This window comes from Phoxinus phoxinus (genome assembly GCF_949152265.1).
Source record: "Phoxinus phoxinus genome assembly, chromosome: 16".
NCBI classification, from domain to species: Eukaryota; Metazoa; Chordata; class Actinopteri; order Cypriniformes; family Leuciscidae; genus Phoxinus; species Phoxinus phoxinus.
Genome location: NC_136891.1, coordinates 5,858,537 through 5,883,910, shown reverse-complemented (window position 1 = coordinate 5,883,910; position 25,374 = coordinate 5,858,537). Strand labels below are relative to the sequence as shown.

At 38.0% G+C, this 25,374-nt stretch overlaps 1 protein-coding gene across 1 annotated transcript; it reads left to right on the top strand.

The window, feature by feature from the left end:
* The first annotated feature begins 7,242 nt into the window (after window positions 1-7,242).
* opn8b (opsin 8, group member b) lies at window positions 7,243-21,688 on the top strand. The gene is made up of 4 exons (XM_079584845.1): window positions 7,243-7,635; window positions 12,940-13,233; window positions 17,705-18,030; window positions 21,184-21,688. The coding sequence occupies exons 1-4, from the start codon at window positions 7,566-7,568 to the stop codon at window positions 21,538-21,540; spliced, it is 1,047 nt and encodes a 348-aa protein (XP_079440971.1). The 5' UTR covers window positions 7,243-7,565; the 3' UTR covers window positions 21,541-21,688.
* Window positions 21,689-25,374: the final 3,686 nt, after the last annotated feature.

Here is a 25,374-nt window from a genome sequence, read left to right as displayed (position 1 = left end):
AAAAACTCCATTGAGACTTGATTTAAAAAAAAGTCACGCTCACCATGTCAAGCTATAAGGCACAGATGATATCTTACTGTTGGATAGAATTATTTGAAAACTATTTCTAGGAATCGTGTTTTTCCAGAGTTGTCTGATGTGTGTCAGCTCCTTTGAAAGCTGGTGCTTTCTTCAGCTGGTCACGTTTTTTTTTAGCTTATTAAAACATTTAATCTTGCATTTGTGGTACTTTGCAAATGCGTTTTATGTACAGGTTTGATTGTTTTAGCCATGTCCCAGACTTACAATCTTAAAATCACAATCACAAATATTATTTATAATATTTCATATAATATATATAACTTGAGAATCAACTCTCTGTGGGATTTCTGATTTGTCGGCAGTGTCTTAAAGGTGGGGTATGTGATTTGCAAAACGGCCGGTAGATTTTGAAAATACACAACTCAAATGGTCCTACCTTCTTTCCTTTGACTCCACCCATTCAAAGAACATGGACCAATCAATGGTACGACCAAATGATTGACACACTTACTGTCCAATGATTCTAGGTGGTCTTGGAAATGATTGGCTGGTGTTTTTTGAGTCCTGCCTGCTCCACAGATGATTAAATTGCTTAATTTTTATTTCAGTGCTTCTAACTCAGTGGCTGTAAGTGGGTTAGGAATAGGATTTTAAGTGATTTTGAAAAAATGGCCAAAAAAGAGAATTACATACCCCACCTTTAATGAATCATGGAGCAGATCAAAGTGAAGAGGGCTGACCAGGACACATACTGTAGGACACATGTCCCAGCAGCTTTCCATTCCAATCATTATTGTACTAATATCAGAGAAGTGCAAATGGATATAAGTAGTCAACATTACATTTAGGATAATGTTCATTATATGTCTGAACATACAGTAATTATGCTGTGCAGTGTCTTTGATTGCATGGTGTGTCAAAGCAATACATTCATCCTTGCCAAAACACCATCATCACAAATATATATATATATTAAACTATATGGACGATGACGCAATTTTCTTCTAGAAACAAACTTTGTTGTGTTATTTTCATGTTATCACTGTGAAGCTTCTTTGATACAATCTGTATTGTAAAAAGCGTTTTATATAAATAAAGGTGACTTGACTTGACACTATAGGCCTAAATAACACCAATGCTTTCAATATTCTGCATTTAATTAAAGTCAGATTGTAAACTGTATTATTAGCTCTTTGGATCAATGACGTTTTTTTGAAACCTGACTGACAACAATCCCACCTACTGTACACAGACAAATATTCACTTTAAAGGGATGTTCCCATTGAAGAATTGACCAGCCAGGCTGCCAACTTTAAGATTTCTTATTAACATTAACCTATGCTTCATTTGAACCATTTTTATCCATGTAGTGGACACTTTAGTCCGAAGCGTTACAAGAGTAACAAAAAGCAATTCATCATAAAGCACCCAGTCATGTCAGAAGTGCTGTAAGTCCAAAGTTGGTCTGAAGGGTCTCATACTCTGCAAAGACTGATATAACAGCATCATAGAGATTCATGAGCTGTCAGTGCTGCCCACCAGATTTCTATATTTTTCACCATCACAGCTTATGCAACTACCCTTCTTCACATGAATCATATACATGAACATACATGATATTTTGAAAACAAAAATGGTTTAGTTTGTAAGTCTGTCAGTTGATGAAGAACCATGAAGCTATGAACCTACAGTAGAAAATAATAGTCATTGATCTTGCTCATGATGAAACATGCTTTTGGGACCAAACGACATTTTCCATCATTCTCCGGAGCAGCACAAATGCACAATTAAACATTGATTATCCATCCAACGGTTTGCTAACATTCCCATTAAGTTTAGTGTTTTTATGTCTTCCCTAGAAACAAACAGCCCACACATACACATATTGCATACATACAGTACACAACACCAGATGAAAGATGCAAACCCCTGCTAATTAGAACTGTTTCTACTATTAAAAATGAATTCAGAGATAAGAGTTATGAATAATTCAACAGGTATAGACATCATTAAATAAGCAATGCAAATGTGTTATTAGAAAGGCAAAACAACATTACAGGAAAAGGGTGATATGTAAGTATCCTTTCAGGTGGTATGACTGCATATGTGACACAGAAAGGTTCAAACATGCTGATCTTACATCTTACAACACCTTGAACAGGAAGAGATATGATAATACAGTTTACAATTAAGGTTACAAAATAATATGTCACTTGATGTGCTCCCCTTTGAAATTACATTCAGCATTACCTTATATACAAATGTTTTTTAAGAAGCCAATCAGCTTTTCTCATTTCACAGACTCAATTCTTTGCAGCTTGACACGTTCACAGCCAAACTAACCTGAACAGACTGATTTCCGCGTAAAAATGGTCAGTGAGGCATGAGATCTGATGGTTGTTGAGTTCTGCTGTCCGCATCAGTCAAGGTCACTGGAACCCCAAGGCTAAACTCTCGTGCCATCAGAAAAATGATGCCACGTACAGGGAAGCATTGTGCAACAGTGAATGAGGCTGTGAGCACTTCATTAAGAATAATCACAGATTAATGACTGTGGCAAATAGAGTTTATGAGTGTTGAACATGTGCTGCCGGTTATGTAATTGCAATGTCTTTATACACAATATTGAGTCTACATCCTTACCAGAAGCCTTCGATCGGTCAATGAGCGACGGCTCGAGGTACCATCACAGAGAGCCACAAAATCACTCTCCATAACATTCTCATTCACGGTTCCATGTGGTGGAATGATCTCCCTACCCGCGTCCGGAATGCAGAATCCCTGACAACATTCAAAAGACAACTGAAAACTCATCTCTTCCGTGAGCACTTAACATATAAAAAAAACTTTTCTTTTCCTTTAATTCTCACTTGTCTTCTCTGAGCAATGCCTGAACTTTGTATTTTTAGCACTTCTTGCGTTGTTTTTGCCACGATGACTCGCTTGCTTTTGTATAAAATTATATAAAATTGCATAAAAATTACTAAATGTAAATGTATTGCCAAAAGTATTGGGAAACCCCAAATCATTGAATTCAGGGGTTCCAATCACTTCCATGGCCACAGTTGTATAAAATCAAGCACCTAGGCATGCAGACTGCTTCTACAAACTTTCACGAGTTCACACTTACATACAATTAGAGGGAGTAAAGTTTAATGCGCATTTGGCGTGCTGTCCGGCGGGAGGGCTCGGAGCTCGGAGTTCGGCCCGAACCCAGAGTACTCCCCCCGTATGTAAATGGTTAGGACTAGAAGTATTGAGAAGGGGTGGTGGAGGGATGCTGCTAAACTGTCAATGGATTGAGATGAGACTGCTGAATCTATATATACACCTCTTATCGTTGATTGCTGAGTGCTCTCTCCACTCATGTTAATTATCTGAACGTGCTCCTCACGAACTTTGTTAATAAAACATAATTTTGTGAAAGAATGGGTCGCTCTCAGGAGCTCAGTGAATTCAAGCATAGTAACGTGATAGGTTGCCACCTGTGCAAGAAGTCCATTCCTGACATCTTCACACTACTCCACGGTCAACTGTTAGTGGTGTTATAATAAAGTGGAAGCAATTGGGAACAACAGCAACTCAGCCATAAAGTGGTAGACCACAGGAAGTCACAGAGTGTGGTCAGCGCATGCAGTCGATACAGACCTCCAAACTTATTGTGGTCTTCAGATTAGCTCAAGAACGGTGCATAGAGAGCTTCATGGAATGGTTTTCCATGGCCGAGCAACATCCAAGCCACATCACCAAGTGCAATGCAAAGCGTCGGATGCAGTGGTGTAAAGCACGCCGCCACTGGACTCTAGCACAGTGGAGATGTGTTCTCTGGAGTACGAATCACGCTTCTCTGTCTGGCAATCCGATGGAGTCTGGGTTCGGCAGTTGCCAGGAGATCGGTACTTGCCTGACTGTATTGTGCCAAGTGTAAAGTTTGGTGGAGGGGGGATTATGGTGTGGGGTTGTTTTCAGGCTTGGCCTCTTAGTTCCAGTGAAAGGAACTCTTAATGCTTCAGCATACCAAGACATTTTGGACAATTTCATGCTCCCACTTTGTGGGAACAGTTTGGGGATGGTCCTGTTCCAACATGACTGCGCACCAGTGCACAAAGCAATGTCCATAAAGACATGGATGAGCGAGTTTGGTGTGGAGGAACTTGACTGGTCTGCACAGAGTCCTGACCTCAACCTGATAGAACACCTTTGGGATGAATTATTGTGGAGATTAAAGTTCATGTGCATGTAAAGGCAGATGTCCCAAAACGTTTGGCAATATAGTGTATGTGTAATGGAGTCCACTGGAGGCGAGTTGCAGAAGAAGCGCAGTTTATTTAAAACCAAACGTGAGCAAAATACAAAACAAAGACTTGTCATGATCCATTACAAACGTGGAAACAATTCACCACACAGCAGTTACAGGGAAAATACTAGGCTATGTTTACACGTGGATGGCAAACGGACATTTCACCACTTTCCATTTTCAAAAATAACATCGTGCACACCTGTCAGTTTTCAGAAAAGTGTATATGCTGTCTAGAGCATGCCAAACCCATAGGTTGCAGTGTAACGAGAAGCTCAAGCCCACGTTAGCCAGATCAGAATCCCGAAAATAATGTGACGTCGGTTGCCTAAAACTCAGTTTTTCTCAGTTTACATGCAAACAACGTGCAAACGAAGTTTTCCAAAATCTCCACTCTGCCCGAAGTTTGTAGAAAGAATCGGTTTCAGAGGCGAATTCTCCGTTTGCGTGTAAACGAAGGGCACAAACGAAGGGAAATGTCTCAGATTTTCAAAATAATCATGTACGTGTAAACGGGGAGCTAGTCAAAGACGCATGGCAAACATGAGGGCTTAAATACACAAGGACTAGTGACTAAACAAGACACACCTGTGAACATATACAGCAATCAAGACAAATAGCCAATGGCAACATGACACAAGAGACTAGAGGGTTGTTTGACTTGAACCGGCGCTGCACAGACCGATCGGTTTATGACATCAAATACCATGAGAGCGATTCAAAAGCATACGCAGCCGTCTGCTCTCTAATCGCTCTCACGGTACTTTGACGTCATTCACCGATCGGTCTGTGCAGCGCCGGACAAGTCGAACAAGCCTCTAGGTAAGCAGAAGGCAGAATCACTTGAGCAAGGGAATCACATGACAGGATACATGACTGTAACATGAAACATGAACCCAAAACAGAACTATACAGTACAATATGTCTATACAGTAGGCTATATACGGTTTGGAAACATTACAATTTTTAATGTTTTTCAAGCCTGCGTTTATTTGATCAAAAATACAGAAAAACAGTAATATGGTGAAATATTATTAAAATTTAAAATAATGCTTTTCTTTTTTAATATACTTAAAAATATATATATATTTATGTGATGGAAAAACTGAATTTCCATCAGTACTCCAGTCTTCAGTGTAACATTATCCTTTTTTATCTTGATTTTTTAAATTAATTTTAATCAATTTTTAATAATTCTTTGATGAATAAAAAGTTGTAAAAAAAAAGTTAAAAAAAAAACATTTATTTAAAATAACTACAGTCAGTCTTTTTTCTCTCTTTTTTCAAAAGAAATTCATACTTTTATCCATGCAAGGATGTGTTAAAGTGATGAAAGCTGATAGTAAATATTTATATCTTTATAAAAGATTTATATTTTGAATAAATGCTGTTCTTTTTAACTTTTTATCATTTTTAATTACATTATGGGTAAGGCTTTTGAATGTTCTCTGAACATTCTGAAATAATAACACTTACAAACACTGCTAACGTTTTGAGAACATTATAAAGACTATACATTTGAACTGCCATTCTATTAATGTTACTAGAATTATGTTCTCAGTTCATAATCTTGCCATGAAGTTGGGCAAAGTTCAGAGAACTTTTCTTGTGCTGGGAAGATGTCATGGTATAACATTAACTATATCAAAGATGCCATGCTCAACCAACTAGCATTCATGCTTTGTCTTTCCTAAATCTTCTTGTCTTAACCAAGTAGGTCTATAATACCTGGAGCAAGCTATTTGTTAGCATCCATTACATTTGTGCAGATGTTTTTATCTCAAGCAACTTGCAGTGCATTAAATACATTTTATCAGTTCATGCTTTCCATAGGAAATTAATCAGTCCTGATTTTCGCCATTATAAACATCCTAAATAGTATGTTAGAACAGAATTAGTGTGTCCTAAATCAAAGTATGTTATAAGAGTCAAAGGTGTGGGTTTGGATTTTTGATATGCACATGAACACGCTCCAAAAAGTACAGATACATATTGTCCATGCAAATAAGCCCAATTGGGACACAGCACAGTTCCTTCATTAACCTCACTCAAAGTTTTCTGCTGAAAAACAACCAGCTGAAGAAATCAAAATGTAGCTTTAATTGTGAATTGTGCCCAAACAAATTCCTCTGAGCATTGTGCTTTAATTGCATAATTTGACTCATTTCTGCTCTGCACACAAACTTTATATGCTAATGTGCTCAATCTCACAGTTTGACTATTCTTGATGGATTTAAGTTTTCGTTTCATTCAGAGACATCAAAGAGACCAGAACATAATTGTCTTAGTGCACTTCGAAATGGCTCCATCAGTTTTGATAATGCAGTACAGTAAATTATTCATATTTTACTGGGTCATGATGTCCCAGTTTGTTTCGTTAAATTTAATTAAGGTTGGGAATCCAACTCTTGAAAACATAATTACAACTGAAGCTTGTTGATTTGATTTGATTTAATTTCCTTTATATGTGTAAGAAGAATCCACTTGTTTCTTGCATAGGCTACAGTGTTTACTGTGTTTCTGTAATCAAGTGTGTTTTGTGAGGATTGCATGATTGCAATTTACAGCTTTAATATATATATATATATATAGCCTATACACACACACACACACACACACAAATATAATGAGGGAAATCTATCTATCTATCTATCTATCCAACTATCTATCTATCTATCTATCTATCTATCTATCTATCTATCTATCTATCTATCTATCTATCTATCTATCTATCTATCTATCTATCTATCTATCTATCTATCTATCTATCTATCTATCTATCTATCTATCTATCTATCTATCTATCTATCTATCTATCTATCTCAAGAGTGGTCCAGTGGTTATGAAGCCCCTCCTGTTGTCTGTTGAGGACTTGACTGAAGCGGACTCTTGTAGAGATGGTGTATATATATCAGAGACGCTGCAGTCGCGCTGGAGTGAGTGTGTCCAACGCGCACCACTAACTGCTCATGGTGTGTTCTTCTGTTTTCCTCCTCATTGAGCAAAGACAACGGCTTCGTTTCATTCCCTCGGTCTGTTGGTGTGGTCGAAGCTTCATTTAATCGCGTTCGTTATCTCTTTTGGACGACAGATGTTTCTGACACATGACAGCAGTGTGGATCATTACGCCGCGCGTATATTTTCTGTAACTTTTCCCCCAATTGCACTGATCATGTCGAGCGCGTTTATTTCTGGGAATTGATTAACATCATCTCTTCCCGCTGAAGAGCACACCTCACTTGTCCTCATGGATATTTATTCCTCTAAACTATCGCCCGCTGTGGATTATGGAGTTGGGGCGTTCCTGCTGCTCATTGGTAAGATTGAGTTTCTGGATCTCCAACTTTTTTGGTAACCGATTTTGGTGCGTAATAACGAGTCTGTTTGTTTCCAGACGGATTACTGAAATTCACTTCTTACATAATTGACTCAAAAGGGATGTGTTAATCCGAAAACAAGTTTATAGAAGATTATCAATCGATGCTTTGGTAGCCTATACTTTCATTTAGGATAAACCGGGGTTAGTTGTCATACGCGAGAAGTTCTCATGAGGGCTAAATAACCTTTCTCAGCAACTACAAGGCTTTTAAACAACAACACAAGCCCAACTACACAATTGCTTTTTTCTCGTTCTCTAGTAATGGCTTTGTTGTCAAACAGCGTTATTGAATTACTGTAGCTTCATTTTTGTGAAATTTTCGCTTTCAAATTTTTTTTTCCAATTTCACTTTAGGCCTATTGTGGGAATTTCTTCTAAAAATGGTCTCGCATCCCGCAGCGTTTACTGTCTCACATCAATTAATACATCACAATACACTAAACAGTGCATCAATTTAGTCATATATGTTTTCAGAAACCAGAGGCCTACTTAGATCCCCAACTCTATTAAGTTAACAGACTGGTGATCAAAATATTTCCATTAATCTGTTCAGCATATGCTAAATCTTCTGTTTAATGGCAAAAGCTGATATTCGTGATATGAATATAAAAGCTGATATGAAGGGTTAGACATCATTTTACCTGCCAGAGACCTAAACGTTTTTAGTATATAAATCTTGAAAACTTGAATCAAGCATTTGGCTCAGATTGAACAAATACATAGCCAATCGAGCTTTAAATTGAAGAGAGAGACAGGTTATACCATGCACATGTTCCATATTGTACAACCCTCCGTATTATAGATTTAAAAAAAACAATAGCAAGATCTGTTTATTAGCTTGAAACGACTGTAGTATCCTAAGAAAATAGTTACGTTCTTGTAACTTACATCAAACGTAATCTATACTGTATGTGCATTGGATGTGTGCTCGATTGTATTATGTTCGACCCTTCTCAGATTTTTCATTGCATGATTAAGCAGCATCCACATACCCAAGTATTTATAAGAAGACACTTGTTCAGTATGTACACTTGTGTTTGATTCACTGGAAGACCAAAATTATTTCCTGTCTTCTTTTCATTTATAATAAGTGAAATCCTTTCGCTAATCTATCCATACAACACTGATGAATCATCTTCAATCCCTACTAAAGACAAAAGCATCTGTAAACTTCAATATATATGTTTATGATATCAGTTTTACAGTCGTTTGTATAAAAAGGAAAGATGTGCTCACCCAACCTGAGGCGCTCCTGAATAAGAAACAAGTGGAATTTTTCTGATTGATTCTGATCTAACTATCTGTATTCTACCTGTCAAAAATGAGTAGTACCAATCAACCAGGTAAGGATTAACTTTCATTTGAATCATTTTTTGTCAGTAGAAGCTCAGGCTGTATCGCATTAAACACAGAGGTAAAGTCCACAAAGAGAGCCAGAGATATAGTTTAAGACTTATCCAGATGCTTCAGTAATAGTGTTACCACTGCATCCTCTGTACTGCGATTTTGCTTATACGCAAACTAATAAGTATCTAATTTACCCTCTAAGCTGTTTTACCACAATTTTCTCTAGAGGTTTCATAACAACAGTATTTCACAAAATTGAGTACACACCTCACATTTTAGCAAACATTTCTGTATATCTACTCAAGGGACAATACTATAGAAATTAAACTTGGATATTTTAGAGTAGTCAATGATCTGCTTGTATACCAGTATATATTTACTGTCCTCAGAAAATAACTCAACATACAGCCATTATTATCAAAATATCTAGCAACAAAAGTGAGTACACCCGAAGTGGTAATAGCTGTATGTTGTTTAACCATGCAAAACCATGCAACGCCACGTGTCCTATTCATCATTGTATCTTGTATTAGAGCAGTTCAAATTTGTGCTTTGAGTACAATTCTCTCATAGCTACTGACCACTGGATGTTCAACATGTCCAACCTCATGACAAAGAACTCTCTAAGGATTTGAGAATTAGAATTGTTGCTCTCCACAAAGTTGACCTATAGGCTATAAGAAGATTGGTAACACCCAGAAACTGAGTTACAGTACAGGCCATGGTCATACAGATGTTTTCCAAGACGGGTAACAAGCCTCGCAAGGGTCAATCAAAGAAGTTGAGTCCTCGTGTTGTGCGTCAGGTGCAGAAGCTGGCTTCAAAAAACAGACGCATGAGTGCTGCCAGCATTGCTTTAGAGGTTGCAGAAGTGGAAGGTCAGCTGGTCAGTGCTCAGACCATACGCCGCTCACTGCAACAAGTCGGTTTGCATGGTCGTCGTCCCAGAAGGAAGCCTCTTCTAAAGCTGGCTCACAGGAAAGCCCGCAAACAGTTTGCAGAAAACAACCTTTCCACGACCATGACTTAGACCATGATTAACCATGTCCTGTGGTCTGATGAGACTTAGATAAACTTGTTTGGCTCAGATGATGTCCAGAATGTGTGGCGATGCCCTGGTGAGGACGGAGTACCAAGAAAATTGTGTCTTGCCTACTGTGTCAAGCATGGTGGTGGTAGCATCATGGTCTGGGGCTGCATGAGTGCTGCTGGTACTGGGGAGCTGCGCTTCATTAAGGGAAACATGGATTGCAACATGTACTGTGACATTCTGTAGCAGAACATGATGCCCTCCCTTCAGAAACTGTGCCGAACGGCATGATGACGTTCCCCAATATGGTTTGTTCAATTAACTTTCCTTTTTTTCTGAGCAGTAAGGGTTGTTCAATTGCTTCAAGTATGATTTTACGCAGAAATTGATTTGCTATTAAAAGTGTAACTATCCCCAGTCCACCCTATTTGTGAACAGATAAATGCCTGCATCCTCTCCTTCTCTCCCATCCTTTGTCATCACTCAGTCATTTAATTTACTCATGTAGTATTTATATAGAAAATCTGAGAGTCATGTCATGAATTTCGAGAGGCGAGAGAAAATGATTCAATTATGAAATTAATTCAATTCGGCTGTAAAGCAGCTCTACAGTGGGCAATTATTCAGCTCAATTGAGTTCAAGGTTCATTTAATATCTTCAATTACAAGATTTGCAGCTTTGACCTCCAGGTCACCAAAGCAGATGACTTTCCAAGTCTGGAGTCTTTTCACGCCTCAAAGTCCACACACTTCAGAAAATTGTGTTGTAAATGACATATTGAGACATCATAAATAGAAATTCAGGTGCTTTCACACTGATTTGGGTGTCGCTTTTCATTCGGCTTCTTTGAGAAATGCCTGTGGATGTTGACGCAGTAGTTTGTACCCCACATCATTTTTCAGGTCTTTGCAACTGGGGACATTTAATCTCCTCAATACATGTCACAGCAAACTGCAGGTGTTTGGTAAATCCTTGGGAGCATTGAACCTATTGACAAGCTGAGGATAAGGGGTAAAGCTGATGGCTTATGACTTATACACACTTTACCCATAATTCTCTGTTGAATGAAGGTCCTCTGTTCCCTAAACACGTTTGTTCCATGCAAAGGAAGCTGTTGTTAATTTTGCTGGAGTAGATGTAGGTATTCTGTTTGTTTTTCCGCCGCAGGGAGATCTATTAGTTTATCCTAGAATCTTGCGTGCGATTCTTTAAAAGGTATGACTACAGATGGCTCGTATTTAATGTAATCCACGTACTCAGCGGTCAACCTACTGGATGAAGGATTTCACCAGCACAGCACAGATCAAACCTGATAATGCTAGTAAAATGTAACATTCAGCAAATTAAAATAGTGTTGTTGTGGAGTAGAGTTGGTCATGGGTTTGATTCCCAGAGAATGCATGAAGTGTTTACAATATATGCCTTGATTTCAATAAAAGTTGCTTTGGATAAAAGTATCTGCCAAATGCACACAGTAAATGTAAGTCCCACCGCTAATGTACACTATTATAATGCAGTCTAAAGCTCCAGTTTGATTATGAATGGAACAGACCTGTATAATTTGGCGATAAAGCACCCGACATCTCGGTGTGAAACTGTACATGGCTGAAGGGCACAACAAGAAGGTTATCAAAGAGTCAAGATGACATACTGTTGGCTGCTGAGATTAAAGAGAGGCGAAGACACAAAGAAAGGACACAAGAGACTGTTTGAAGATGGGGTTACATAAGACTGCAGAAGAATTCGTCTGGGATTTGCCCCTAACATTAAACACAACACAACACACACAATACTCCCTGTGGTTTAAACTGTAGAGGAGAGCCAAGAACATGGAAAATGGACAAACTGATCAAATGAAACTTAAAGGCAATGCATGTCACTTTGGGTATAAGCCAAATCCATAAATAAAAATGTAAATGCAAAATAGAACTAATATATGGAAGATACAGCATGGGTTATTCAACAAGTTTATGGAGGAAAATCCTGTAAGTAATAAAGAGGGAAATGTACAGTCAGCTAGTCATTATCTCAAAATCAAAACCCAGACGCAATATGTCATTCATTTTGAAATAAATAGTAAAGAAATGGACACGGAATATTGATTTAATACATGTCACTTTAGAGAACGAAGTGATTCTAAGACAACTGTTCATTGTACGGGTACAGGTACGTTGGATAATGCTTGCCACGGCCGGTATACAAAAATATTTGAGCGCAGAATTCAGCAATTGACCAATCAGAATCAAGAATTACAGATACATTTAGTGTTATACAAAATGGGATAGTTTATATATATAATAATATGCACACACACTACTGTTCAAACGTTTGGGGTAAAATATGTGCTATTCTTTTGAACTTTCTATTCATCAAAGTACCCTGAAAAAGTGTATCAACAAGAATATTAAGTAAAACAACTGGTTTAAAATTTATAGTAAAAATGTTTCTTGAGCAGCAAATCATATTAGCATAATGATTTCTGAAGGATCATGTGACACTAAAGACTGGAGTAATGATGCTGATAATTCAGCTCTGCCATCAAAATGACACTTTAAAAATATATTCAAATAGAAAACATTTATTTTTAATTGTAATAATATTTCCCAGTATTACAGTTTTCACTGTATTTTTAATCAAATAAATGCAGCCTTGCAGATTTTTTTTTAAAAAATCTTACAGACCCCAAACTTTTAAGTGAAAAATAAATGTTTTACCATATAGCCAACAAAGCACTATATATGTACTATAATTCTTAGTAAATTAAAGGCATTGTTTTGAATGAGTAAAACCGGTTGAATAACATGTTGCTGTATGTACACACCTAATTTCTTAATGTATTTCTACCTGTTATCTTTCACATGCAGCAATTCTTTCCATTGTGGGGAACTTGATGGTTCTTGTGATGGCGTACAAGCGGTCAAACCACATGAAGCCCCCAGAGCTTCTTGGCGTGAATCTTGCTGTGACAGATCTGGGAGCAGCCGTCACAATGTACCCGCTGGCTGTAGCCTCAGCTTGGAACCACCATTGGATAGGAGGAGACGTCACCTGTGTGTACTACGGCCTGATGGGATTTTTCTTTGGAGCAGCTAGCATGATGACCCTGACAATTATGGCGATTGTTCGCTTCATCGTGTCTTTAACGCTCCAATCACCCAGTGAGTTCCTCAGGGGTTTATCCTTAGACCTATTTCTATTCTGAATTCAGCATGGATTCCTAACGAGTGATACCACCTCAAGGCTACTGGCTGAGATACAAATGAATTGCCTTTTCTTACCATTTTAATGTTCTGTTCAGAATGACAATGATGTATGTTTCAGAATGGTAGTAGTTCACATTTTTCCAATACATTAATCTGAGCTAATCAAACTTAGCTTACAGATATTATACATGGGTTACACTTTTCAGAAATGTAACCCATATTGTTTCTAGTTACGTATTTCTATTTAGAGTCAGTTTGACCCCAGCTAAAGCACATTGTAGATTAACACAATAAAATAAATCAAAGAATCTTAGAATTTATTGCAGGTTTCCATAAGACCCAATACATATCCCAAATTTTCATGGAAGATGGTTGATGCGTGTTATCTGCTGACATTTTGTTTATAATCTGTTCTCATAAGATCATAAAAAAATTCTGTATCTATATCTGTAGGTATTAAATGAATACTCCAAGTTTAGTACAGTTTGAGGTTAATCAACAGCATTTGAGAGAATAATTACAATTTCCTATTAAAATCTGAGTTACGTGCGGCACAATAAAATGTAAATGTTAAAACGATCACTGTTTCAACAGTATAGACACAAGACAAACAATATGTGATTTTATTATTGAATCAATCATCGCGTACTCAATTTTTCTGTGAAGAGTTCTATACAATTTTACTACTTTGTCGCCATGAAAACGTAACACCGTAAACTCTAAAACCCTAAACGACTGTAAAAAGGGTTTAAACAACTTTACAGCTCATATAATACACAGAACTAAGTCAAGTGCTTTTATAAAGTTATAAGCTTCACATTTCTGCTTTTAAATCCTCCAGAAATTGGCTCCATTCACTTTAATTGTAAATGCCTGCATTTTTGGTTTTATTTTTTACGAAAATGAGTTGGTATGAGTTTTTTTGGTAGCCTAATCAACATTATGCTACAAATGCTGTCGAATGAGCTTACCTTGTATACCAAACCTGGAATATTCCCTTGACCATAATTTTCAAGCTATTAAAATGAGCCTTGAGGTCTCTAAGACCTCAAACAGAACATGAGAGTTAATTTATACATCAAATATTACAATATCAGTCTTGAGAGTAAAAATAAGGGATTTATTTTTTGTTGCAAAGAGCATGGAGGGAGATTTAGTAGGCCAAGTCTCAAAATATTTAAATAACGAATATTTATTTAAATGACGATAACTAGTACTTCCCTCCTACAGTTTCAACAGTCCAGCACAGAAAGCAAATGAGATCACTAAAAGAGCGTTTTTTTCTTCAGTACGATGTAAAATAATATCTCACATTCGACATCCTCCAAATAGGTTGTGCAAACAGCCAATCATTTCTGATTTTTTCCACTATAATAGCAAAACAAGGTTTCGATATCCAGTAATGGTTTGACAGACGGAGCGATCCGGTTTCATCTCTGTAAGAGATCGTTTTCACGCTGAGAGCTGCTGGGGAGCTCTGTTACAGCACATAGTTGTCATTTACACACAAACTCGACATGACAGTTCAGAAAGCTAACTTAATAGAGTTTTTTGTTGTCTCATGCCCGGGAGACAAACACTGAATTATTGAAATGAAACTTGGCATGGGAAAACTGCCGTGTAGAGAAATAAATGGATCTCTTGTTTGTTCTTGTTGCCAGACTAATACTGATACTGATAAAAGAGATACGACACCAGAAGAGTTCATTCAGTAGGCGGTCTTGCCAACCACCCAACCTAGCAACCATATAGCAATGCCCTGGCAACCCCCTAGCAACCACCCAGAACACCCTAGCAACTGCATAGCAATGCCCTAACATCCACCCTGAACTTCACAGCAACCACCTACACTATGGTAACATCACAGACCACCCTAGCAACCATCCAGAACATACTAGCAACTACATAGCAGCACCCTAACATCAATCCCGGGATGGGGACCTAGAAACATTGCTGCTATCAGTCTCGGAACATTCAGACTGTCATTTCAAATACGACTTTTGTGCATGTCCGATTGAAATCTGACCAGATTTAGCAAGTGTCACATAAAATGCAAATTTTCCAAATTTGTTATGAGCTACATTCATGTGGTTTGAAATCCAATTCAAAACGCATTTCTGGAAATCCGTTTCAGTCTGACTGCCCTGATTGGATTTTGCGTGGTTTATGTGACTTTCTCATGCCATGTAAAATGTAAACGTCAGATGAATATAGGGAACATGCTGAAAGTGGTTGCAGAATCAAGGTTGTGTTGTTGCAAAGTGCCGAACGCTGCCTCATAAGATGCAGTAGTTCAGCACGGCGGCTACACATTGTCATGCTATAAATAAGACAACATCTCTATTGCAAACCCCTCCATAGTGCAGTTGCTGTTGTTGTTGTTGGCATATACCTACCAATGCATTGCCATTGCCATATAGGAACCAATGCAGATATTCCGGAAACTAAAGACCCATGGACACACAAACCGAATCTGAAAAGTTGCGATACACCATGTGGACAGTCAATCATTTTAGATCAGATTCCAATTGGATACACAAATAGGCTAATCGGATTTGAACTGACAGTGTGAATGCAGCCTAAGGCCCTGTTTACACCTGGTATTAAGATGAGTTTTGGTTGATTTGATCTCAAGTAGACAACGCTATATACAGGTGTAAACAGGGCCTAAAACGTTTTGAGCTTATCCACTTTCGACCACTTCCAGAGGTAGTTGAACCGGATTGCTTTCGTAGTGTAAACGTCCATGTGGTCGAATGCGTTTGAACAGCCGCAGAAGACCACATACTCTCTGCCTACTGACCTAATGCGTAAACATTATGGGAATCGTGCTAGCAAGACGGGATTTAAACTTTGGCTGGAGACCCAAGTTTGATTTGAAGACGAAAAACGTTCCAAGCATAATGTTCTCTCAGCATTCCTGATTTCTAACACACACTCACAGCGTTCGGCTGGTCTTGCCGCTGTCAGAGCAGAAACTAAAGCTGCTGCTTTCCGTATGTTTTTCCGTCGTCTCCGCACGCGATCATATGTGAATTGCGCGAGCTTGTTTTTTTCCATTGGATCGAAAGATCTGAAATACATACATTTAGCCGCCCATAGAATCTCCCCTCGAAGAGATCAGGACAGTGGTTGAAAGTGGACAAAAGAGACAAACGGGTGTGAACGGGTATGTGTCTCCCTCGTCTATCTACTGTACTTGTATCTACTTGTGATCCGATCGGCCAAAACACATCTTAATACCAGGTGTAAACAGGGCCTAAAAAATTGGCAAAAAATAATCTTGATTAAACATTTTTTTTTGTCACAAAAACTACAATGTTGCTCACAGTCACATGCCACTTCTCCTGTGAGCTCAAAAAGGTGATAGGAGTGTATGATATTGATGACATCACCATAGCTATTTTCTGACTTGTCAAGCTGACAGTGTTACAACTGACCCCATGTTACAACACTCCCCGGTCTCCCCCTGAATGAAAGGATCTAGACTCTTGTTTGTGTTGGTTTACTGGCAGAAGCTTATATACCGGTATGTGTATGTAATCTGGAAAACCACACATTCCACTGTTTTCTAGGAAAAGACTCGGTATGTTTCCAGCTCTGTCTCTGTCTTAATGAAGCATACAAACACATGGCAGTGGTTTCAAACCACTCTCTCAGCCAAGTTCAGGCACATCTAGACGAGAGATCCAGTTGCCCATATTTTTGGGGCATTTAGTGTGAACTCAGCTTAATATGAGGGCAGTTATACAGGTCAGCTTGTACAATTCCTCTTATATTAGTGTTCTTGGTGATGCTTGCTAGCAAAATAATTCTTCAACCACTTACAGTATAGGCTAAATGTGCTATAGAGATTGAGGTCTTTAGTCCTTAACTTGTCTTGAAAGAGTATCTACCAATAAAATAAGATACCATAAGTGGAAACAATAGATAAATAATAAAAAACAGGATTTTTTTTTTTGTTCTTTTAAAAAATAAAATGAATTTATTGTGGAACAAATCAAATAAATGATTAAATATATGAAACATGTTTAAAATATATGCATGAGCACAACAATTATTTCATAATTATTATTATATTATTTGTTTGTCTAACTTTATAGTTTTGTAAAATAGAGGGTTTTGAATACAATTTGAAATATAATTTAATTATTTACATTCTATTCTGTTATATTTATATTTACAGAACACTGTAGCTTCAACTAACCCATATGGGTTCATTCAATCACTCCTTTAGATGAATGCAAAATCATTGCCACTTCACGAGCTATAATCGCAAGTTCATTAGAGGGGCGGCAGGCAATAGCAACAGTGAAAAAGCAGCTTCAAAATCATAGCATGAAAAATGGTCATAGAACTAAATGATACATACTTTTTCCATTTGAATCCCCTTTTCATACCTAGCAATGTCTGTCTCTGTCCATAGAAGAGAAAATCAGCAAAAGGAACGCAAAGATACTTGTGGCAACCACATGGCTGTACGCGCTACTCTGGGCTCTTCTCCCTCTGATTGGATGGGGGAAATACGGCCCAGAGTCCTTCGGCCTGTCCTGTACTCTGGCCTGGAGGGACATGAAGGAACAAAGCCAGTCTTTTGTCGTTACCATCTTCATCATGAACCTCATCCTCCCAGCCATCATCATCATGTCGTGCTACTCTGGCATCGCTCTGAAACTATACGTCACCTACAAGTCTATGGACGACAGCAACCACATACCCAACATGATAAAGATGCAGCGGCGGCTCATGGTGGTGAGTGTGTTTGATTTAAAGTGTGTACCAGCTACACTGCTAATATGAGGCTTTCTAGCTTTTATCTTTAGTCATGTTATTTAAGTCACAATAGCCAGAAATCAATTGTATATAAACTAATTTTGATTTTGATGGCAGCAACACTCCAAAAAAATTTGGGACAGAGGCATGTTTACCACTGTGTCACATCACCTTTCCTTTTAATTACACTTTTTATTAATTTGGGAATTGAGGATACTAATTGTTGCAGTTTTGCAAGTGGAATTTTTACCCAATCTTGCCTGATATAAGACATCTGCTTTAATAACAGTTTGTGGTAATCGTTGTCTGATTCTCCTTTTCATGATGGGCCATACATTTTCAATAAGAGAGCGATCTGGACTGCATGCAGGCTGTGTGTAAACCACTCTGTTGAGCATGTGCAATATGAGGCCTGACATGGTCTTGCTTCCTGGGAAAAATGTCATTTTGATGGCAGTACATGTCTCTGCACAATCCAGACACGTCAATGGTAACTTCACACATATGAAACTCACCCATGCCTCTTGCACTGATGCACCCCCATTCCAAGACTTGATGAATGTCGCTGATGATGAATGTCTGTATGGTCCCTTTCATCTTTAGGACTGAGAACTGGATGTCTGTTTTTTCCAAAAACAAGCTGAAACACGGACTCGTCTGACCACTGCACACATTTCCACTGTCTTCTAGACCATCTGAGATAAGCTCGGGCCCAGAGAACTCGGCAGCATTTCTGCATTGAACAGATGTATAGCTTTTTCCTTGCGTAACAGAGATTCGAGTTGCATTTCTTGATGCGGCGTCAGACTGTTAAGTGACAATGCTTTTCCGAAGTACTCCCGAGCACATGTGGCTATATTTAACAGTAGCATGATGGTTTCTCATGCAGTGCCACCTGAGGGCTCAAAGGTCACGCACATTCAACGGAGGTCTCCTGCCTTGCCCTTTACAAAGACTGAGATTTCTCTGGATTCCCTGAATCTTTTCACAATATTATGTATGGAAGATGGTGAAAGACATACATTCTTAGCAATCTTGCATTGAGATTTTTTTTTTTTAATTGTTTGACAATTATCTCATGATTGTAGTGTGTTGCAGCCATCAAAATCAAAATTTGTGTATGTTTACAAAATACAAAATAGTTTAATTACAAAATTATGTTGTCAAAACATTGGAAAACTTTTCATTGTATTTTTGTCAGTTAAAAAGAGAATTAACAAATCATAGATTTGTGGATTTTATTGCATTTTACAAAATGTGAAACTTGTGAACAATGTGAAAAATCATTTCAGTTTGTTTCTGCTCTTAATGCTTCAGAAGAGTTAGAATAGTGAAACAGATTATATGGACTACTTTAAAGAGCATGACTGTTTCCCTTGTCTGCTGTCAGTATATGGAAAAGAAAAGCCTTGACAAGCCTAAGAAAAAATAATACATTGTGTTCAACCTTTACCAATCCTTACATCACACCTCACTCAAACTCTGATTCTTTCCGCAATCTCAACCTGGACATTTTTATTCCTAGTGTAATGACGCTGAGGGATATGTCTCCCTGTAGTGTGAATTGGATTTTTAAACGTAACTCATTCAAAACTGAGCTCTATTCATCCCTAATGCCCTTGAGCTTTCGAAAGCAACAGTTATTCCAAAATACTGTAAATTTCATTTCATTTATTTATGTATTCTTTTTTCATGGTAATGCAACACAAAATACCACAACAACAATCCAACAGACACAACAAAAATACATTCCATGACAAGAAGATGATTCAATTATCACTGGCTTTCTTTTCCCATGGTCTTATCTGTGATTGTTCTTCCCACATGAGACCATTTAAAAGCTGCTGTATGCATAAGCTTCACATCACCTGAAGGTTGTTTACAGACACATTCAGCATTCATATTTTCATAGCATTGAATGTATTCAGAAAGAGGTGCCAATCACTATACTGTAGCATTGCAAGACACTAACTAAGCCGTATTATTTATAATGATCTGTTGATCAATGGGTGACATGTTGGCCCTATCTGAATTAGCCCCAGTTTGGGCCCTAAATGGGTTCGTCAATGGGTTCCATGTCGGCCCTATCTGAAATAGCCCCAGTATTGGCCCTAAATGGGTTCGTCAATGGGTTCCATGTCGGCCCTATCTGAAATAGCCCCAGTTTGGGCCCTAAATGGGTTCGTCAATGGGTTTCATGTCGGCCTTATCTGAAATAGCCCCAGTATTGGCCCTAAATGGGTTCGTCAATGGGTTCCATGTCGGCCCTATCTGAAATAGCCCCAGTATTGGCCCTAAATGGGTTCGTCAATGGGTTCCACGTCGGCCCTATCTGAAATAGCCTTGGGCCCTAAATGGGTTCGTCAATGGGTTTCATGTCGGCCTTGTCTGAAATAGCCCCAGTATTGGCCCTAAATGGGTTCGTCAATGGGTTCCATGTCGGCCCTATCTGAAATAGCCCCAGTATTGGCCCTAAATGGGTTCGTCAATGGGTTTCATGTCGGCCTTGTCTGAAATAGCCCCAGTATTGGCCCTAAATGGGTTCGTCAATGGGTTCCATGTCGGCCTTGTCTGAAATAGCCCCAGTATTGGCCCTAAATGGGTTCGTCAATGGGTTTCATGTCGGCCCTATCTGAAATAGCCCCAGTATTAGCCCTAAATGGGTTCGTCAATGGGTTCCATGTCGGCCCTATCTGAATTAGCCCCAGTTTGGGCCCTAAATGGGTTTGTCAATGGGTTTCATGTCGGCCCTATCTGAAATAGCCCCAGTATTGGGCCTAAATGGGTTTGTCAATGGGTTTCATGTCGGCCCTATCTGAAATAGCCCCAGTATTGGCCTTAAATGGATTTGTCAATGAGTTAAATGTTGGCCCTATCTGAAATAGTCCCAGTATGGGCCCTAAATGGGTTTATTAATGGGTTCAATGTTGGCAGTATCTGAATTATCCCCAGTATGGACCCTATATGGGTTTGGCAACGGTTCCTATTTTGGCCCTATCTGAATTAGCCCATGCTGGGCCAACATGGAACCCATGGACAAACCATGTAGGGCCCATATTGGCCCCACCATGCAATGTTGGCCAGGAACAAACATCAAAACAGATCTCAGCATGTTATTCTCTGCTTTTACAGATCGCTGTGTTGATTAGCATTGGGTTTGTCGGCTGCTGGGCGCCGTATGGCATCATTAGCCTGTGGTCCGTCTACCGGCCTGGTGATTCAATCCCTCCTGAGGTCAGCATGCTACCGTGTCTGTTCGCCAAGACGTCCACTATATACAACCCGTTCATCTACTATGTGTTCAGCAAGAACTTCAAACGAGAAGTCAACCAGTTGAGCCGCCTCTGCGGGAGATTCAACATCTGCCGTACATCCGACGCCAAAATCGACCCAGAGAATACCATCTTTCTGGTGTGTGACCCAAACAAGTCCAAACCTGGAGCGGAGGAAAGCAAGGAGAATGAGACTCAACTGATGCCGAATCAGTAGGATCTGTGACTTGCGCTCTTATGAATGAATATGTACAGAACATTAGTTAACAGGAACTTTTGCCTGGTTCAAGTCACCATGAAATCAAAATAGACTTGTTTTTGTTTTTTTATGTAATATTGCAATATTTATTATAAATTATATTTCTGTGCACATCTTTTTTTTTTATTCATGAGCTCATAATCTTTAATCGAAATAACTTCCCTTCCCTCTTGCAGCAACAACTCTTCTCTTCTCTTCTCTGGTGACGTGTGAGTCGGCATGAGGGCGGGACAACCTGTCACTCACACTCACATCCACCAATAGCAAACCACAACAATCCAATCAATTCCCAATGCTAAAAAAATCAAGTCCTGCTTAAAATTCTTCTTGTTTGAGAAGCCGTTTATCTCAGATATACGTCACATTAGGGACAAAAAGACTATCACAACTTCCATTTCATGCTCACTTTAATAGCACATGGAGTGGTTCTTTGTGTGTTATTTATTTACTTATTCCACAAGCTGCAATACGGATCCATATCATCACAACATATGGCATAGCACATTGCTGTGTGACACCGTATTATCAAGGGGGTGATGGCTTTATAAAAAAGGCATTTCATTGAGATATCATATATAGTCTGTTGTTTAAGCATGCTAAGTACTCTCAAATAGATTTCAAGACGGTTGATATTTACTCTAAAAGTTCACCCAAAAATGAAAATCCAATCATTATTTACTCACCATTTTGCTGTTCCAAACCTGTATGTCTTTCTTTCTTCTGTGGATCTAAACGGCAAACTCCATAACGGACAAATAGAGCACTCATAAAGTATAAGACTAGTCAAAATATGACCCGTGCGCAATATTCCAAGTCTTCTAAACTAATACAGTATTGTGTCAGGAGACAGTACCGTTGTGTAAATGGTGTCGGGGTATTTAAACCCAGTGCTAATAGAGTATTGCAGGAATGATGTATTTTTGTAGGCCAAACCCCGAAAATGAGTTTTTAGCACTTCCAGTTCCATCTTCCTGAAATCAATGGGTTTTTGGTTAAATGCCTACAATAAGGTCCGTGGTTCACACAGATATTCTCATGGTTTAATTTATGACATAAAATTCTACATATACATACCCTCTAGTTTCTTTAAAGCTTTAAGTTGTCTGGAAAAAAGGTTGTTCCTTAACAAGTGGCTAAATGGGACTATAGAGGTTATCGGGGACATTAAATGTCATCAGACAAACAGTAAAATTCATCTATTCACTAGTTTACTTTTACAGCTTTGTTCTGTTTATAATCGAGCTCTTGCAAACTATTCTTGCGAACATGTAGATGCTTTGATAAACCGTGCTTGAATGACTCTACTGTGGCCAGAACCGGGTTGTTTGTATCTTGAGGTGTTGTAAAAGGCTGTGGTCATTTATCTCATCAGTGGGGAAGAACAGGCACTTTGCTGTTATGCAGGTATATGTTCCCACCATTGATGAGAGTGTTTGCATGGTTCACTCAGCAGGCTGAAGCACATGATATCCTGTTATGAAACAACATTTTCATTGTGTTTAACACTTGGGGAGAAACATTTAAATATATATATATAAATATATATATATATATATATATATATATATATATATAAACATATATATATATATACATATAGCCTATATATTTAAGAAAAAATAATGGTAAAGAACATAATACTAAAATAATGCAATTTCATGTTTTCCTTTAAAATATTGTATCTTAAAATATTAAATTTCACACTTTATAGATTACCATTCAAAAGTGTGGAGTCAGTAAGAATTAATTTAAACTTTGTATTAATGAAACCCGAAGAAGAAAAAAAATCATGGTTTGCACAAAAATATGAAGCAGCACAACTGTTTTCAACATTAATAATAATAAAAAATCCCATGAAAGCAACAAATAGGCCTAAATTAAAAGATTTGAATAAAATACGAATATTAACCTTAAAAATGGATGTTGATGCCAGAGTAGTTGCAGGGACCCAGTTTTCAATATTTCAAATGTACACTATGTAATCTCTAGCAGTTAATCAAACAAAACTGCATGATTTTTGTGGAAGAACATTATTTTGTTGTGCTTTGGCTCTGTGTGACTGTGCGGATGAATACGGTTATCCTGCACCTCATAAAACATTCACTATAAGCTTTAGAGATAGAACCTATTAATAGACATGGTACTTCCGTGATTTTTATATATATATTGTTTACAGTGATCTCTTAGAGAGGTACATATGGCAGTTTATCTGTTCAATAAAAAGCATTACTCACCAGTTCAATAATAATAATAAAAAAAAACATCTCCACGTCGCTTTGACAACATTTAAAATCCCTCAGTTCTCGCCATCTTGGAAAAGCCAAGCTAATGTTGATTCTTGTTCTATTACGAGCTCTGTTGCGTTCTCTTTGTGCCAGCAGACACTCCTCTGTTCGACATTTGTTTAAAACGGGGATTCCCGAGCTTTTTTATTCGTTGTGACAACTAACCTATGCCACTCCCACACCAGACACGCATCAGAGTAGCCGGAGCAACTTTTCTCTATTTACGGATATGACGAGACACACTCGGCGAAAACCATCCTAACATGTCTAAAATATAAACACTTATAGGCTTAGTGAGTGAGGGTTAGATAAAAACATGTTTTGGAAGAAGGACTGATGATATCAACTCATTTTAAATAGTTAATTTTAAACAGAAAAAAAGTTGTACCTTTTAGGGTTATTATCAGCATCTGGAGCTAAACATGAATATTTGATTTGTTACGTCAGACACATACCAACACATGCTTTTAAACTTGCTGTTTCACAAACTGTTTCCATTTCAGATTTGAGATGAACATGCATATTTGATAAAGATGTTAAAACCCAGTGAATCGTCCCAGTTGGAGGACCACTTGTCCTGTCACATCAAGTCTTTGTGTGTAAACTCACTGCACTAAAAATGTTCACCAAATGCTTTCCTAATAAAACAGTACATCATGGAATATTAGTTATTCCCTGATAAAACAATCATTCCTTCGCCCAGAAAAGCAATTGAATCTTATTTATTTAGAGTGGATTTCAGCCACAGATGGATTGACCAGAAGTTGTGTTTGGTGGAATTGTGGGAAGAACTTCAAATTGCTCATTGGAGTACCTCAAAACAGAGATAGAAGTGCTTGAATTTAGCTAAATCTTGAGGGCAAGAAAGTAGAAATGCTTTAAGTGCAAAGCGTACAAAAGAACAAACCTTTCTTCTTTTGTAATACTCAGGAAGTGATAATGAAAGAGAGTTGTTAAATGAACTAACGGGTATGAACTTGTGTTTCTCTACATACAGACTACCATTCAATCATTTGGGGTCTGTACGATTTTTATTTATTTATTATGAAAATGAAGAATTTTATTCACTAGATACATTAAGTTATTAAAGTCACCAAATGTGTCAGACATCTGTTGTACTATTTAAAATGTATTTTGCTCTTTTGAACTTTCTATTCATAAAAAAAATACTTAAAAAAATGTTTCCACAAAAATATTAAGCAGCACAAATGTCATTGACAATAATAAGAAATGTTTCTTGAGCAGCAAATCAGCATATTAGAATGATTTCTGAATGATCATGTGACAGTTTCAGTTTTGCATCATACATTTGAATGGCAGTGTATGTGATTCAATGACTGCAAATATAGTTTCAGACCAAAAAAATCAAAGTCACTGTCCATGTCCATTTTCATTCTGTCTTTTTTTTCTTCGGTCTAAACTTTTCAAGCGCCTTCAGGGATTCATTCTGATGTTGTACTTGCCTTTAAACTTTATTCTTCACTTAGAGTGATGGAGAGAGACATCA

Coding starts and splice junctions, on each gene's coding strand:
- opn8b (XM_079584845.1), top strand. CDS start 7,566: ATGGATATTTATTCCTCTAAACTATCGCCCGCTGTGGATTATGGAGTT. Junction 7,636..12,939: donor GGCGTTCCTGCTGCTCATTG/GTAAGATTGAGT, acceptor TTTCACATGCAG/CAATTCTTTCCATTGTGGGG. Junction 18,031..21,183: donor TGCAGCGGCGGCTCATGGTG/GTGAGTGTGTTT, acceptor CTGCTTTTACAG/ATCGCTGTGTTGATTAGCAT.